Source organism: Hippocampus bargibanti, linkage group LG22 (assembly GCF_051943395.1).
Source record: "Hippocampus bargibanti isolate YZ-2025 linkage group LG22, ASM5194339v1, whole genome shotgun sequence".
Classification (NCBI taxonomy): domain Eukaryota; kingdom Metazoa; phylum Chordata; class Actinopteri; order Syngnathiformes; family Syngnathidae; genus Hippocampus; species Hippocampus bargibanti.
Window position 1 is genome coordinate 7,465,413 of NC_142755.1, and position 16,270 is coordinate 7,481,682.

A 16,270-nucleotide genomic window follows, 5' to 3' on the forward strand; every position below is an offset into this window, starting at 1 on the left:
AGCTATCTCTTAGCTGTCTGTCTGTCTGGCTGGCTAGCTATCTGGCTAGCTATTTGGCTAGCTGTCTAATAGCTATCTAATGGCTATCTAATGCCTATCTATTAGCTGTCTAGCTGGCTACTAGCTATCTAGCTATCTATTAGCTATCTAGGTAGCTATCTAATAGCTATCTATTAGCTAGCTAGCTAGCTTTCTATCTATTTGAGTTACTTCTGGGTTGAGTGAAGTCTGGCACGTGTGGCTGCCGCTGCTCACCCACAGAAAAAAATTATCCTGTGACTGTAAAGTGACCTGTATAGTTTTGAAAGGCGCTTAGAAATGAAATGTATTATTATTATTATTATTATTATTTATTATTATTATTATTATTATTATTTTTATTATTATTATAAAAAGATGAAATCCTTTCAGGTTTAAGTTGCTGCTGCAAAACCGACCAGCGGCTGAGAACACCTGCATTGAAATCAGTCACGTCAAGTATCACATATTCCACGTAAGACCTGATGATGTAGTTCAAGCCATTGGGAGGCAGTTGTAAGCACCTGTATTTTTTTTTTTTTTCTTTCCGACGTCACAGTTGGTCATGCAGTATCTCTACTGCGGAGGCACCGACTTCTTGCACATCCGAAATACAGAAGTCATGGAGGTAAGAAGCTCCGGGGTTAAACGAAGCCTACGCCAGTGAGCTAGAGTTAGCGCCTGTCACTGAGATAACTGCGCGTGTCACTCAGCTGCTGTCTGCCTCCAAGTTCTTCCAACTCGAGGCCCTTCAGAGACACTGTGAGATCATCTGCTCCAAGAACATCACCACAGAGACCTGCGTGGACCTCTACAAGCATGCTAAGGTCAGACGACAGTCAAAATAGCTAACGCGGTTTGCAAGACGGTGGACCCCAAAATGCAGGCGGGAGGGAGGATCGGGGTGTAATTGACAAATTGTATTCATTAAAGTCGGCAGGCACAAAATCTCAAACAACCAAGTCATCAGAACAAAAAAGGTCCAAAGTAGCAAACAAAACCACGCGTAAACCATCACAGGACAAAACAAACCTGACAAGGTGAAACAAACAATTACCTGAATCTTAATGGTCGTGCCGGAAGTCCTTTTAACTCATTCACTGCCAGACGTGCAAAAACGTGTGCACTCCAGTGCCAGGGTTTTTGTCATTGTAACTAAAATTGCAAGACCCACAGCATATTGAGTTTTCGGACTACATCACCATTCAACCAAGCGTTAGAAACATTAGACTTTGTTCTTTCATCCGAAAAAAAGAGTTAATTTCTAAGTTATGTGGGTCTGGAGTTATATGAGCTTGAAATGAGGGCAGCTGTCCAAACTACATTGCAAAACATACATGTTGCTTTATATACCACTTTAAGAACAGCTGAATCTGGAACAAAGCGCTAACCTGGAAAAGGGGGAAATAATGCCCCCTTGTGGAAGGGAAGAAACATTGCCAGAGATCTGACCAGCACTTTTTCTGCACCCAAACAAGAAAAAAAACACAAAACCTGAACAAATTCGGTAATGCCGCTTGACGTCATATTTTCAATTCCCGAATAAAATGAGTTAAAGTCAGCAGGAACAAAATCTCAAACAACAGAGTCATCTGAACAAAAAGGTCCAAAGTAGCAAACAAAACCACCAGTAAAACACAACAAGACGAAACAAACCTGACAGGGTGAAACAAACAATGACCCGACACCGTCTGGTCATGCCGGGAGTCCTTTTAACTGACACTGATTAGAACGACCAGAACCTGTGCAGATGCAGGCGGGGCCCTACAGCGGCACTCATTGGTCGCAAACCAAAACGTGACAGTACCCCTCCCTCAAGGGACCGATTCCAGAAGTCCCCCAACAGTCTTCCAAAAGACCCGCCTCGCCGAAAAAGGAGACGGCAAACCTTCCCTCGCCAGGGAACAGGAACCTGAAGGCGACAGCCAGTCTTGCTTTGCCAAGAACAATATGAGAAAGTGGATTAAATAAAATCAGCAGGAAGAAAATCTCAAACAACAAAGTCATCCGAACAAAAAGGTCCAAAGTAGCAAACAAAACCATGTGGTTTTTTTTTCTTTTCCGTGGAATGTTTGTCCACTGCGCAGTTCCTGGGCGCGTCGGAGCTGACGCGCTTTGTGGAGGGCTACTTCTTAAAGAACATGGCGCTGCTGGTGGAGCTGGACGCCTTTAAGCAGCTTCTGTCCGAGCCATCAACGCCGACCCCTTCGTCCCAGTCGCCCGACCCCCCCGACGTCCTTTGCTCGGACATCCTGCACGACCTGGAGAGGACGCTGGCCTCCCGCGTCCACTCAATCCATTTGTCCGCCTCCAAAGGCTCGGTGGTCTGATGTGTGGTTTTTTTTTGGGGGGTGGAAAAAAGTAGCAAAGCCAGCATTAGCAACCCCCTTCAACTTGATTTTTTTTGTTGTTGCATGAGGGCCTTTTATGCACAGCCTTCCCAATAACGACGTCATTGAAATAATGCAAAGTGTAAAATAGAACCACACCATTCGTTCTCGTGTCCAACTCTGTCGTCTCGCCCTTGAACGTTGCACATTTGTAGCCGGCCGCTGTCTTGATTTTAGCGGCACATTTTCCTCTTTTTGTCATGTTCCACTTGGTTCAAATCATGCTTGAAAGGTGTTGGCGGGTGAAAGATTGATTATTTAAAGGACAACCGACGCCTGCGGACAAGTTGTGTCCATAATTTGTAAAATCACTTCAAACGACTTCAACTGAGCGTATTTGACAAATATTCCACGGCATATAGCTATATTTTACATTTTAAGACTCGCGCTAAATATTCAGTCAGACGTCACGGAGGGAACGCCCCTGATCGAGAAAGCGACACACAATGCATTTTGGGTAGTTTGTTTGGTCTGAAAACATCGTGTTGATGGCGAAATTAGAAGGAAAACCCCATAAATAACGCAATGGTGAATCGTTGTGTGTTGCACCAAGACTACTATTTGATACTAGTTGACACTAATTCCCATTAGACAAATTTCTAACGGAACTTGGGCGCCATCTTGTGCATTTTCTGGGACGCTACATTGGAGTCCAGACGCCTCAAAATGACACGGAAGGACTTCTTTAATCGATTGCAAACATTTATGTTTTCCTCTTCAGAACTATTTGAATCATATTCATAACTGCATCTTCTCCCAATCTGAAGTTTTGATTCTAGAGCATGGCAAGACATCCTGGCGTGACGTCACGAAACGGGGGCGGGGCCTTCTGAAACTCGTCATTTTGAAGTAGTTTTGGGACACTTTAACTCGTTTTTTATTGGTGTTTTGCATCTGACTAAAAATATCAGCCAGCGTGTTTAGGGTATTTTAGATGCTATAAACCGGTTTTTTTATGTCAGTTAGGAAACAAAAAAATGGTGTCGGTTGTCCTTTAATACTGGAGATTTTGATTTGTGGGATTCAAACTCTTCACAAATGCTACGCTGCATAATTTTGTTTCGTAAAAATGATCGTGTCCAGCAGACAACCAAAAAACATCACCAAAAGCAGTCCTGTTTTATTATATATTGCAGGCATTTAAATGGTGTAAATAATAGTGAGAGAAAGCTTATATTATTTCTTTATTTTCTTACATAGAGCCCCGTTGATGTCATTCGAATCTAGTTTGTTGATATGCACATAAAAAGGATTCTATTAAGAGCAATATTTCAAAGTGTATATTTCATGGTCATATTACAGCTGCACAGAAGATACAGATTTGAAGATGAATATGGAAGAAAGGGGGGAAATGAAGTATTTTTTTTATTAATCGAGATCAGAACAGAAAGGTCCAAAGTAGCAAACAATCCCATGAGTAAAACATGACGAGATGAAACAAACAAACAAAAAATAGTTGTGTAAAACACTTCGAATGTCGAATGTCAGCACTTTTGTTTTGCGCGTCACTGCACAATTAAGATTTGTTTGGCGCGTTGCCGCTTTTACTCTTGCAGAGGCGCCAGTGAGTCGTTGTAGCCGAAGATAATTACAGTGAGACCTCAACTTACGAACTTAATTGGTTCCCAGACCGAGTGTGTAAGGCGAAAAGTGTGTATCTAAAAAAAAAATCCCATAGGAAACCATTAAAATGGGAATAATCTGTTCCCGGGTTTCCATAAAATAGACTTTTCAACTAAATAAGCCTTAAAACTACACACAACATACCTTATTCTATGTCTAATAAATGTGCTATTTTATTGCAATGAAAGAAATACACTGCATTGTATCATAAAGTCACTTTATTTACATTTGTGATGGTCATTTATGGCTTGATGCAATGGCGTTGGAGGTCGAAGATCAAAGGGAATTGCTGTTTGGAAAGACAGACACATTACATGAGGACTGTAATTAAAGAAATCAACTGTGCTGTAAAATAAAGTTTTATTTCCCTTTTTGATGGTCGTTGATGGCTTATGGAAGGAGAGTCACCTTCCATATGGACTGTTGGTGCTGTTCGGTCGTGTGCTTCCGCCGAAGATCACTCCGCCAGCCGTGGTGGGTGTGTATTATGAAAATACTTCTTATTATAAGGTTTAATTTTCATAAATTTGACGTTTGTAAGACGAAAAGTTTGTAAGTTGAGGTCTCACTGTACTTCGTTCGTTCCATTTCTCGTAAAACGACGCCCCCTGGTGTTGGGAGCTTGCGTGTACAATTAGGCTGTGCTCGCTTGCGCCTCTGCCGGTGGCACGTCGTTCCGACGAAAAGTGCAACGAGAACGTTCCATAGAAATGTCTATTTCTATGGAACGTTCTCGTTGGCCCACCTTGTTCTTCTGTTGTTGCTAGTGTGCTTTCTTTGTCTTTTTATCCTGTTCATCTGTCCATCTGATACTTTCCCGGCTAAAATGTCCACAATGGGTTCTTTTAAAATGAAAAAAGGCGACAAAATGTAATCCCTGTGAATACTTTCCAAATGCACTCATTCAAAGAGCTTCACTTTTTCGTTTTGAGGGGGGTGAATTGACCAAGCCCTCAAATGGACCTTTTTTTTATCGCTTGCCTTGGAGAACATGAATGGTGATTTATGAAAGTCTAATCGGGACACTGTGTAAAAGAAGCAATGGTTACACTCGTGCTCCATGTTTCATGTTTCTGTGAACAGACAATAAATGAACACATTTTCATCAGCATGTTATTCTTATTTTGTTTCAAATTGTTTATTTCTAAAGGTACATTACGAAATTACATGTATTATTTATTATTATTATATTAATAATTTTATATTATATTAATGTTATTAATATTATATTAATGTTTCAAAAACAAGTGCTGCAATGCCCCAAATGCTTTGTAGGGGGCAGTGCTTGTGCAATGAGTCCAATAAAGCCCAAGCGAAGAAGACCCGTCATTGCCTTTTTTCCCCCCACTTCCTTGCTTTAGCAAAGGGCAAGAACATTTGCTTATGTACAACTTCATGGCGCTTTCAATCTCTTATAATGTAAACGCTAGATAAGAAAACCCGAGTCCAGTCGATCACCATTTTAGTTCAAACGTTATAAATGTTCAGAGACGGCTGAGAAATCATTTTAGGACGACGCCTGCGCAGTCTGGAGGAAAAAATCGAGCCGCCGAAATTTTTTCCTAACCCGCCAACTGATACCACAGAGCCGGGCGGACATTTACTCCCAATCGACCTCTGACATCGTTTTTGTCGCTTTTTCAAAGACTCCCGTGGCAACATGGATACGTTACAGCACACCGAGAATGGTACAGCGAAAAGAAATGATAAATGCAACGTTTGTGGTGTATTTCCGGGGTTTTCATTTTCCTTGTGTGCGCCCGATTCGCAACATGGCGTAGCCCGCTGTGAGATGGCGCTGAGCTAGCGTGTCCGTTTTACTAAGTAGGATGAAGCTGAGCGACGACTAATTATGCTAAATCATCTCACGTTATATTTAGATTTGTTAACAATTCTTAACTACAGGTAACAAGGCAACCTCGTCGATTATTTTAGTAACTATTTGTGATATTTTGACCAACTCTGCTGCTGTGTTTAATGACTCCACTGGAAAACGATAACTTTTTTCCATAACTTTTTTTTTCACAATTAAAAAAAAATCAATCAAAATCGATTATATACAACATTAAAGCCAAAACCATTGATCACACACAAACGGCGAGTTTTGTCACACAAAGCAGTAAATCGCGTCACCCTATTTTGACGCGCAAGTAACGTCTGTTGTATTTCATTAAATTACCACGCTTTTGTGTGTCCATGAATGTAGCATCAACCATAACACATTTATTATTAACTCTACGTTTGAATTAAATAAAAAAACAGTTATGAGTTACAATTGTACTGCTGCCCCCCCCCCCTAAATGTCCATAGTGATTCACTGGCAACTACTCTACAGCACAAATACAACCAAATGAAGACAAGTGGATTATAACATGGCTGGCTGTGTGGCTATACATGTCATACAAGTCTTGTTTCGTTGTGTGACCAGATGCTCCCCTCCTGCTGCCATCCCTGCGCCTCTTCATCCCGCCTCTACGCCTGGTAGCGGCCGCCATGTGGCAGGTGGTGCAGCGTGGCGACGTTTGGGACTACGGCATCGTGGAGGAGTTTGTCAGCAATGTCTCTGACATTTTACCTGAGCTTTTGAATGCTGACCAGAAGGCACAGTTGCTGCTGGGGCTGCGGGCACGGGTAAGGGTATAAGCAGGACCACTTTTGAGTGACCTGTAAACGGATTCTGCCGCTTGAATGGCGGGAAAAAAAGTGTGTACAGTGATACCTTAGCTTACGAGCTTAATTGGTTCCCAGAAAGTATGTGTAAGGCGAAAAGTGTTTTCCAAGCATTCATTTCCAAGAGGAAACTATTAAAAATGATTATAATCCGTTCCCAGGTCCTGATAAAACAAACATTTCTACTAAATAAGCCTTAAAACTACACAAAATCTACCTTATTTTATGTATAATAAATGTGCTATTGTATTGTAATGAAAGAAATAAACCGTATTGTATAATAAAGTTGATATAGTTGCCTCTTACGGATATCCGAGTGAAGTTGCTGTGCTGACTCTGCGATAATACCCTCACTCACACTGTTCCGTGCTAGCTGCTTTTGGTTAATCCAAATCAACAGAAGTTTTTCAACCTCTTCTATTGCCTGAGACCGTTGCTTAGACAACACAGAAACACCCTTAGCCACACGTAGCAATGGCCGACTTAGCATACTGGTACTGGGACGCTAAGTCACACAAACGCACACCTCGTTCGTGTTTTTCGATGAGCTCCTTCTGCTCGACCGTAATTTTCTTTTGTGTCTTCTTCGGCTTGACACCAGGCCTTGGTGGGGTCTTTTTCGGTCCCATAATAGAAAATGTATCCTTGATAACAAAACACATCTGCACTGAGTGCACTCAAAAAAAGTCGGTGTGGAAAAGTAGTCCGCCGGCCATTGTGGCGCTCTGTGTGTTTCCCGAAAATTAGTTTGTATACCAAAATTATATTTGTAAGGTGAAAAGTTCGTTAGCTAAAGCATTCGTAAACCGAGGTATCACTGTATTTTGTTGTGTGTTTCAGGTGGTTCTGGAATTATGTCGATCCAAGCTAGAATCGGAGCGGGAAGCCATAAAGTTGCACTTGAGCCGAATCAAAAGCCTCATATCAACGTGGGCAGGGCAGGTTAGCGTGCTAAACGGAGATCCAATCGCCATTTTGTTTTTTGTTGACTTTAATTACACCGCTCACATTTATCTCCCAGCCCTGCTTTGCTGACGTCCAGTTTCCTGAATCCAACTTTGTGGATCAAATCGAGCTGCTCCTAAAGGACCCTGAAGAGCGAGACAAGTTTTTTCAGAATGTCTTTCCCGCCGCCTTCGGACCCGAATACGACAGCGCTCTGCAAGTACTCATGCTGGACTTTCTTTCCAAGCTGGAGAAGCTTCTCCCGGTGCCGGATATTCAGCAGGTACTGTCCACTATTTCCATTTTTGGGGGTAATATTATCAGTGTCTGAAACTAAGGACACAAAGTTACCGTACACCAGGGCAGACAACTGAAAAGTTTCTGCCCGGCCATAAAGTTGACTGCCCCATTTTTCACAACTTGAAACACAATATGACGACTAATGGCAAAAAAACAAACATTGTTTGCAAAGTATTGAGGATTTTTTTTAATTAAGGATGTACCTACCACAAATGCTGCCTTGCTTAAAGGACAACCGACACCATTTTTTTTGTTTCCTAACTGACATCAGAAAAACGTTTTATAGCATCTAAAATACCTAAAACACGCAGGCTAATAAAACACCAATAAAAATGAGTTAGTGTCCCAAAACTACAGCAAAATGAGCCCGGAAATTGCGAGTTTCAGAAGGTCCCGCCCCCTTGTTCGTGATGTCACGTCAGGACGTCTTGCCTTGCTCCAGAATCAAAACAATGGCTTCAGATTTGGAGAAGATGCTTTCTTGTTACTCATCCAGTTGTGAATATGATTCAAATAGTTCTGAAGTGGAAAGCATACATGTTTGCAATCGATTAAAGAAGTCCTTCCGTATCCATTCGAGCCATCTGGATTCCAATGTAGCGCCCAGAAAATACACAAGATGGCGCTCAAGCTCCGTTGGAAATGGGCTGATTTGTCTGCTGGGAATTTGTGTCAACTAGTATCAAATAGTAGTCTTGGTGCAACACACAACGATTCACCATCACGTTATTGATGTAGTTTTCCTTCTAATTTCGCCATCAACACACAAAGTTTTCAGCGTCATAAATTTCTAGCGTCATAAATTTTGTTAGCTTCTTTTGAATCTTCTGCAGCTGAGGTTCTGTGCGTCTAATTTGGAAAATGATATGCAAATGAACGACCTTATAACGCTCGGGGAAAGTCCGGGAGTGCGAAGCAGGCTTCTGATTGGCTGCCGAGTATGCAAATTGCAGAATGAACCGAAATTTCCAAACCAAACGAAGATTTCGAAATCGGAATAAATGATTCCGATTTCGAAATCTTCGTTCAAACGTTTTTTTTTTTTTTTCTATTGAAAAAGTTCTCGGACGTGAGAGACGTTTTGTAAATTGTACGCCCGGCATAAAAGTTGCACGCGCCGGGCGTTTGGCCAGACGTTATTTCAGACACTGATTTTATTTTGCGTCCTATCCAGACGGCCGCCTTGCTGAGCGCCGCCCCGGAAGCCCTGGATGAGTGCGTCCATTCGGTTCTGGAGCTCCCGCACTTGAAGTCGGCCCTCTTGCACCACTCCGCGCTGGGTCATTTCGATTTAACCGGTAAGGCTCCTTAGTGGATGATAGAGATTAGACAGAATAACAAGTTATCATATTTAAAGGTTTCATGCTTTGATATGCTTAGTCAACATGTGTGACTCGAATACACAATAGAAGCACAGACAACCTGGGGTCAATCAGGTCAACAGACACAGCTTGTTAAACTGTCATCTTCATCTAGGAGAGCTGGCCTTGGACACAATTTAGGACTTTGGGAAACAGAAGCAATTTACGACTTGAAAGTCCTTCACAGGAAGAGCTCATTAGCCAAGTTACAAATTTATCAGTTCATGGAAAAGACAATGATGTATTACTTACAGCTGTTGGGGCTCAGAACCTTCCAGGAACCTGGTATTCTAATCAAGGAAACTATGTTTTACTAATATATCACGTAAAGGACAACCGACGTCTACGGACAAGTTGTGTCCATAATTTGTAAAATGGCTTCACGTGACTTCTACTCGGCGTATTTTAAGAAGATTCCACCGCATATAGCTATATTTTACATTTTAAGACTCGCGCTGAACATTCAGGAAGTCTTGTTTTTGAGTTGGTGACGAGTCCGTGCGTGACGTCAGAAAAGGACCGCCCCCTGACCGTAAAAAAGACGCATTGTAGCGTCTTTCCATCACGTCAATGTATTTTGCTGTACTGTTTTTTTTAAACCTTGTCTTACATCCAAAAGCCGCCAGTAGAGGGAGTCCAAGCTCCGTGGAAGGAATTTATCAGCCTGTGGAAACGGGCTGATTCATTCCTCACAGCTCGGTGGCCATTTTCTTGTCTCTTTTTGGGTGAGACATTCCCCCCCGCCCATTTGCAAACATGTATGCTTTCCTCTTCAGAACTATTTGAATCATATTCATAACTGGATGTGTAACAAGAAAGCATATTCTCCCAATCTGAAGCCGTTGTTTCGATTCTCCAGCAATGCAAGACGTCTTGGCGTGACATCACCAACTGGGGGCGGGACTTTCTGAAAATGCCCAATCGCAGCTCAATTTTTTGCAGATTTTGCACACAAAGTCATTTTTATTGGTGTTTTGCATTTGAACAAAAATATCATACTGCGTGTTTTGGCTATTTTAGATGCTATCAAACGTTTTTCTGATGTCAGTTAAAAAACAAAAAAGTGACGTCGGTTGCCCTTTAAATTTGCATATACTCACTCATGTCGCATGCATAAACATGTTTTTGACCTTCCTCCCGATTAGATGACTCTGAGAGCATCCTGTCATCCTTTGGGAACTGCATCCTGTCCTCGCTGGCCCTCCCGCAGCTGGAGAAGGTTGTCCTCGACGGCGAGCAGGTGCAACTGCAGACGCCTGACGATCAGATGGCGGCATGCGTCACCGTGCAAGTGGAAGGTCAGACCGTCACCCTCTTGGACTACATACAGATGGAAAACACGGCGGATTCGATGGATCCCGCTCCAAGAGAGGAAGAAGACGACGAGGACGCGGAAGACGAAGCTTCGTTGAAACCGGCGGCTTTTCAACCGCTCAAGCAAAGCAAACGTCTGCAGCTGAAACGGCAAGCGGTGGAAGCGGGGAACGACGACGACGACGGCGGCGGCGAGCCCTCAAAGCGTCACAGGAAGAGACATCCGACCGATAAAACCTGCCCCGTGTGCGCCAAGAGTTTCATCCGCGCCGCCGCCATGAGGCGCCACCTGGAGACCCACTCGGAAAACCGCGAGCTCAAGTACAAGTGCGGCCGCTGCGATAAGAGCTTCCGCGACCAGTACGACATGAAGCGGCACGACATGCGCGTCCACGACAACGACGACGATGACGACGACGCGCAACCCGAATCGCCCGAGACGTCCGAGGACAAAAACTGCGCCCTGTGCGGCAAGTACATAGCGCGCAAGGTGGACATGGAACGCCACATGCTGTCGCACTCGGAAGAGCGTCCGCACAAGTGCGCCTTTTGCGACAAGCGCTTCAAAACCCGTTACGTCCTCCAGAGACACCAGAAGGACTTCTGCAAAAGCCAAGAACTACCGCGCAGCCCGCCGCCGCCGGCGCCGGAGCCGGAGGGCAAAATGTGCCCCATCTGCGGCCGCGCTCTACCCTGCAGCGCCGACATGGACAAGCACCTGCGCTCGCACACCGAGGAACGTCCCTTCGTCTGCGTCGGCTGCGATAAAGGGTTCAAATACCGCGACACGCTCAAGAAACACCAGATCATCCACGGCCACGAGGGTGTGCGCGAGGAGGCTAGCAAGAGCGCCCAGGAGATCCTAGCGCAAGCGGGGAAAGACGTGGCAGCGTCGCCGGCGACCGCTACTCGGCGGGGTCCTCGCGGAAAAGCCCTCAAAACGTGCCCGGTGTGCGCCGGTTCCTTCGACAGCGTCAAGACGCTCAAGCGGCACATCCAAAGCCACACGGAGGAGCGGCCGTTCCACTGCGTGCACTGCAAACGGCGCTTCAAGCACCTGCACGGCCTCAAGCGCCACCAGATCTACGCCATCTGCCACAAGAAGACGGCGGCGGCGCGATGCTCCTGGAAGAAGAAGGACGCCGGACACGGCGACGCCCAGCAACCCCTTCACATCCCCATCTGGTGCTCCAACTGCGGGAAGAGCTTCGACTTGCTATCGGCCCTCAGGGAGCATCAGGAGAACGTGTGCAAGGTGGACCTGCGCGACGTCATGACCTGCGCCGCCTGCGGAAAGGAGTTCAAGAGCCTCACCATGCTCAAGGTGAGCTCGTTTCCAAATTAAGCCGGAATTGAAAATAGGTCGTGGAGCGCCGTTGCCCAAATGTGGTTTTTCTTGCCCATAAAGCGCTGGTCAGACCTCTGGAAAGGTTTTTCCCTTCCCTTTCCTTTCTTGCTGACTTTAACTTATTTTATACGAGAAAGCGCCATTCCCAAATTTGTTCTGGTATAGTTTTTTTTTCTCTTGCTTGGGTGCCGATAAAGCGCTGGTCAGACCTCTGGAAAGGTTTTTCCCTTTCCTTTCTTGCTGACTTTAACTTATTTTATACGAGAAAGCGCCATTCCCAAATTTGTTCTGGTATAGGTTTTTTTTTTCCTTCTTGTTTGGGAGCCGATAAAGCGCTGGTCAGACCTCTGGAAAGGTTTTTCCCTTCCCTTTCCTTTCTTGCTGACTTTAACTTATTTTATACGAGAAAGTGCCATTCCCAAATTTGTTCTGGTATAGTTTTTTTTTCTTCTTGTTTGGGTGCCGATAAAGCGCTGGTCAGACCTCTGGAAATGTTTTTCCCTTACGAGAATTGAAAATATGACAGAGCGCCATTCCCAAATTTCTTCTGATATAGTTTTTTTTCTCTTGTTTGGGTGCCCATAAAGCGCTGGTCAGACCTCTGGAAATGTTTTTCTCTTCCACAATGGGGCGGCATTTGCCTTTTTGTCCATGTTAGCCCTTTGTTACAGCTTCTGCTGTTGTTAAAGCTACAATAATAATAATAATACATTTTATTTATAAGCACCTTTCAAAACCCTCAAGGTCACTTTACAGTCACTAGTTTTTCTGTGGGTCACGCGCGAGCGTTCACTCAACCTGGAAGTAACTGAAATAGATAGAAAGCGAGCTAGTTCGCTTAAGTAGATAGCCCGCCAGATAGTTATATAGATAATTGATAGCTAGTTAGATAGCTCGCTCGTCAGCTAGATAGGTAATAGATAGCTAAATAGCTAGCTAGCGAGATAGCTGGATAGCTAGATAAATAAAAACAAGTGAAGAGCGATCAAAAAAATCTGTATAAATCGATATGTATGTATTGTATTTTGGACAGTCGCCCCCATTTCAAGCTCAGATAACTCCAGACCCATCTAACTTAGCATACCTGCCAACTACTCCAGTTTTGCCGTAAAAACTACAGTTTTTATTAACCCATTCCGGGTTACAGGTTTAGAATGAAAACGACGGTTCCCAATAAAAACTAAATCCAAAATAGTTGACAGGTATGTGACAGAAGAGAGTCTCACGCTGCATTAAATGATTACGTAGTCCTAAAACGCAATATTCTGTGAGTCCTGCAATTTGAGTGAAAATGACAAAAACCCTGGCAGCTGAGTGGACACATTTTAGCACATTGTCTGGCAGTGAATGAGTTAAAAGGACTCCCGGCCTAAGCATTCTGTGTCGGGTCATTGTTTGTTTCATCTTGTCGTGGTTTAGTTTAGTTTTCTACTTTGGACCTTTTTGTTATGATGACTTTTTGAAGATTTTTTTTTCCCGCTGACTTTATTTAATACCATTTCAGTGTCGGGTCAATGTTTGTTTTTGCATTTAATGTTTATATAGTCCTAAAACTTAATATTCTGTGAGTCCTGCAATTTGAGTGAAAATGACAAAAACCCTGGCACTGGAATGGACGCATTTTAGCACATCGTCTGGCAGTGAATGAGTTAAAAGGACTCCCGGCCTAACCATTCTGTGTCAGCTCATTGTTTGTTTCACCCTGTTGGGGTTGTTATATCTTGTCGTGTTTTACTTCTGGTTTCGTTTGCTACTTTGGACCTTTTTTGTTGTGATGACTTTGTTGTTGATCAATTTTTTTCATTTTTTTTTTTTTAAAATTTTTTTCAAGGTGCACCAAAGGATCCACGACCCGCTGTACTGCAAGGAGTGCGGCAAGATCCTGGGCAGCCAGGCGGCCTACGAGCGCCACCAGCTGATGCACCGCCCCATGGCCTGCAGCATGTGCGGCAAGAGCTTCACGCTGCTGCGCCGCCTTCGCGAGCACTACGAGAAGCAGCACGCCTTCGAGGGCCCCTACCCGTGCCCGCAGTGCGACAAGACCTTCTCGCAACTCTCCTACCTGGCCGTCCACCTGCGCATCCACAAGGGCGAGTTCCCCTTCGCCTGCGACGCCTGCCCGGCGCGCTTCCGCTCGTCCAACTGCCTGACGGTGCACCAGCGCAAGCACACGGGCGAGCGGCCGTTCCTTTGCTGGCAGTGCGGCAAACGCTACCGCTCGGCCTCGGAGCTCACCGTGCACATGGGCACCCACTCGGAGGAGCGTCCGTGGGCCTGCGCCGAGTGCCCGGCCGCCTACCGCACCAAGCAGCAGCTCGCCAACCACGTGGAGCAGGTACACGTGGGCGTGCGCTACCCCTGCGCCCGTTGCGGGAAGCAGTTCATGAAGGAGACGTCGCTCAAGCGCCACCAGCTCATCCACACGGGCGAGCGGCCCTATCAGTGCACCGTGTGCGGGAAGACCTTCCTCACCGCCAACGAGCTGCGCCTGCACACCCGCTACCACACGGGCGAGCGCCCGTATAAGTGCGACGTGTGCGGGAAGGCCTTCATCCAGTCGGGTTACCTCAAGTCGCACCGGCGCATCCACACGGGCGAGAAGCCGTTTCAGTGCGACGTGTGCCACAAGACCTTCCGTATGTCCTACCACATGAAGAAGCACCGCCGCACGCACGCCACCAAGGCGGCCAATAAGGTCAAAGGTCACGCCTGCGAGCGCTGCGACATGACCTTCCCGCATAAAAACGCGCTGTGGGAGCACGCCGCCTCGCACTCGCTTAAACTGGAGCAAACGTTGACGCAAGTCACTATCCAGTTCCAGTAACCAAAGACGGACGGACGGACGGACGCACCCCAATAAAAAGCCCGCATGCCTTTACTTCGTCACTCTTTAATAACGCGGTGATATTTTCAATAAAACACAACAATTCCACTTGTTTCCATTGACTTTCCATCTGAAAAACGTTTGATATTTTTAGTCAAATGCAAAACACCAATCCAAATGACTTAAAGTGTCCCAAAACTGCCACAAAATGAGCTCGGAACTGGGCGGATTCAGAAAGTCCCGCCCCCCTTTTTTCATGATGTCACGCCAGGATACTCCTTCACAAACTGCCTTGCTCCAGAATCCAAACAATGGCTTCAGAGAGTTCAGATTCGGAAAAAAAGATCCTTTCTTGTTACTCATCCAGTTATGAATATGATTCAAATAGTTCTGAAGAGGAAAGCATACATGTTTGCAATCGATTAGCCGTCTGGACTCCAATGTAGCGTCCTAGAAAATGCACAAGATGGCGCACAAGCTCCGTTAGAAATGGGCTGATTTGTCCGCTGGGAATTTGTGTCAACTACTATCAAATAGTAGTCTTGGTGCAACACAAATATTCACCATCGCGTTGTTTGTGTAGTTTTCTTTCTAATTTCGTGATCAACACTTGTGTTTTCAGATGAAAAAAGTACCCAAAATGCATTGTGTGTCACGGGCGGTCCCTCCGTGACGTTATTTTATTTTCTTTTACCTTATAAATTATTGTGAGTATTGTGGTCAAACTCGGGACTCTCCCAACCAAATCGTGTATGATAAATCAATATTCACTATTACTTTATTACTTTTATTATTAGTAGTGTTATCAACAGCTCCTGTATTTTGTTTTTCTACTTCTTTCTTTCCTCTTCCTTTCATAACTTTGCTGCTGTGTTACTTTCGAGTAGAGTGAACGCTGGCGCGAATGGCTGCCGCTGCTCACCCGCACAAAAAATCCTGTGACTGTAAAGTGTCCTTGAGAGTTTTGAAAGGCACTTAGAAATTAAATGTATTATTATTATTTTTACTTTATGTTACTTCCGGGTTGAATGAACGCTGGCGCGAATGGCTGCCGCTGCTCACCCGCACAAAAAAATATCCTGTTACTGTAAAGTATCCTTGACAGTTTTGAAAGGTGCTTATAAATGAAATGTAATATTGTTATTATTATTATTATTTTAATTTAAAACATTCTTATCTTATTATTTTGTTTTTTACTCTGTTACTTCCGGGTTGAGTGAACGCTGGCACGAATGGCTGCCGCTGCTCACCCGAAAAAAAAAAAAATCCTGTGACTGTAAAGTTTCCTTGAGTTTTGAAAGGCGCTCAGAAATAAAATTTATTATTATTTGTTTTTTGTTTTTTTTACTTTGTTACTTCCGGTTTGAGTGAACGCTGGCGCGTGGGGCTGCCGCTGCTCACCCGCAAAAAAATATCCTGTGACTAACGTTTCCTTGAGAGTTTTATAAATGAAATTATGACAAGTCGTTGTTTCCAT

At 44.5% G+C, this 16,270-nt stretch overlaps 2 protein-coding genes across 2 annotated transcripts in view; both read left to right on the top strand.

Annotated features, from left to right (window-relative positions):
* The window catches only part of LOC148881880 (ankyrin repeat- and BTB/POZ domain-containing protein 3-A-like), a 33,325-nt gene extending 28,186 nt beyond the window's left edge, over positions 1 to 5,139 (top strand). The window contains exons 13-16 of the mRNA XM_088989152.1: positions 412 to 493; positions 578 to 646; positions 732 to 845; positions 2,106 to 5,139. Of these exons, the coding sequence (XP_088845278.1) occupies positions 412 to 493; positions 578 to 646; positions 732 to 845; positions 2,106 to 2,348 (508 nt within the window). The 3' untranslated portion in view covers positions 2,349 to 5,139. The remainder of the gene's footprint in view (positions 1 to 411; positions 494 to 577; positions 647 to 731; positions 846 to 2,105) is intronic.
* A 546-nt stretch (positions 5,140 to 5,685) lies between these two features.
* LOC148881881 (uncharacterized) lies at positions 5,686 to 16,031 on the top strand. The gene is made up of 7 exons (XM_088988465.1): positions 5,686 to 5,719; positions 6,460 to 6,662; positions 7,542 to 7,643; positions 7,723 to 7,929; positions 9,121 to 9,244; positions 10,453 to 11,945; positions 13,801 to 16,031. The coding sequence occupies exons 1-7, from the start codon at positions 5,692 to 5,694 to the stop codon at positions 14,791 to 14,793; spliced, it is 3,150 nt and encodes a 1,049-aa protein (XP_088844591.1). The 5' UTR covers positions 5,686 to 5,691; the 3' UTR covers positions 14,794 to 16,031.
* Positions 16,032 to 16,270: the final 239 nt, after the last annotated feature.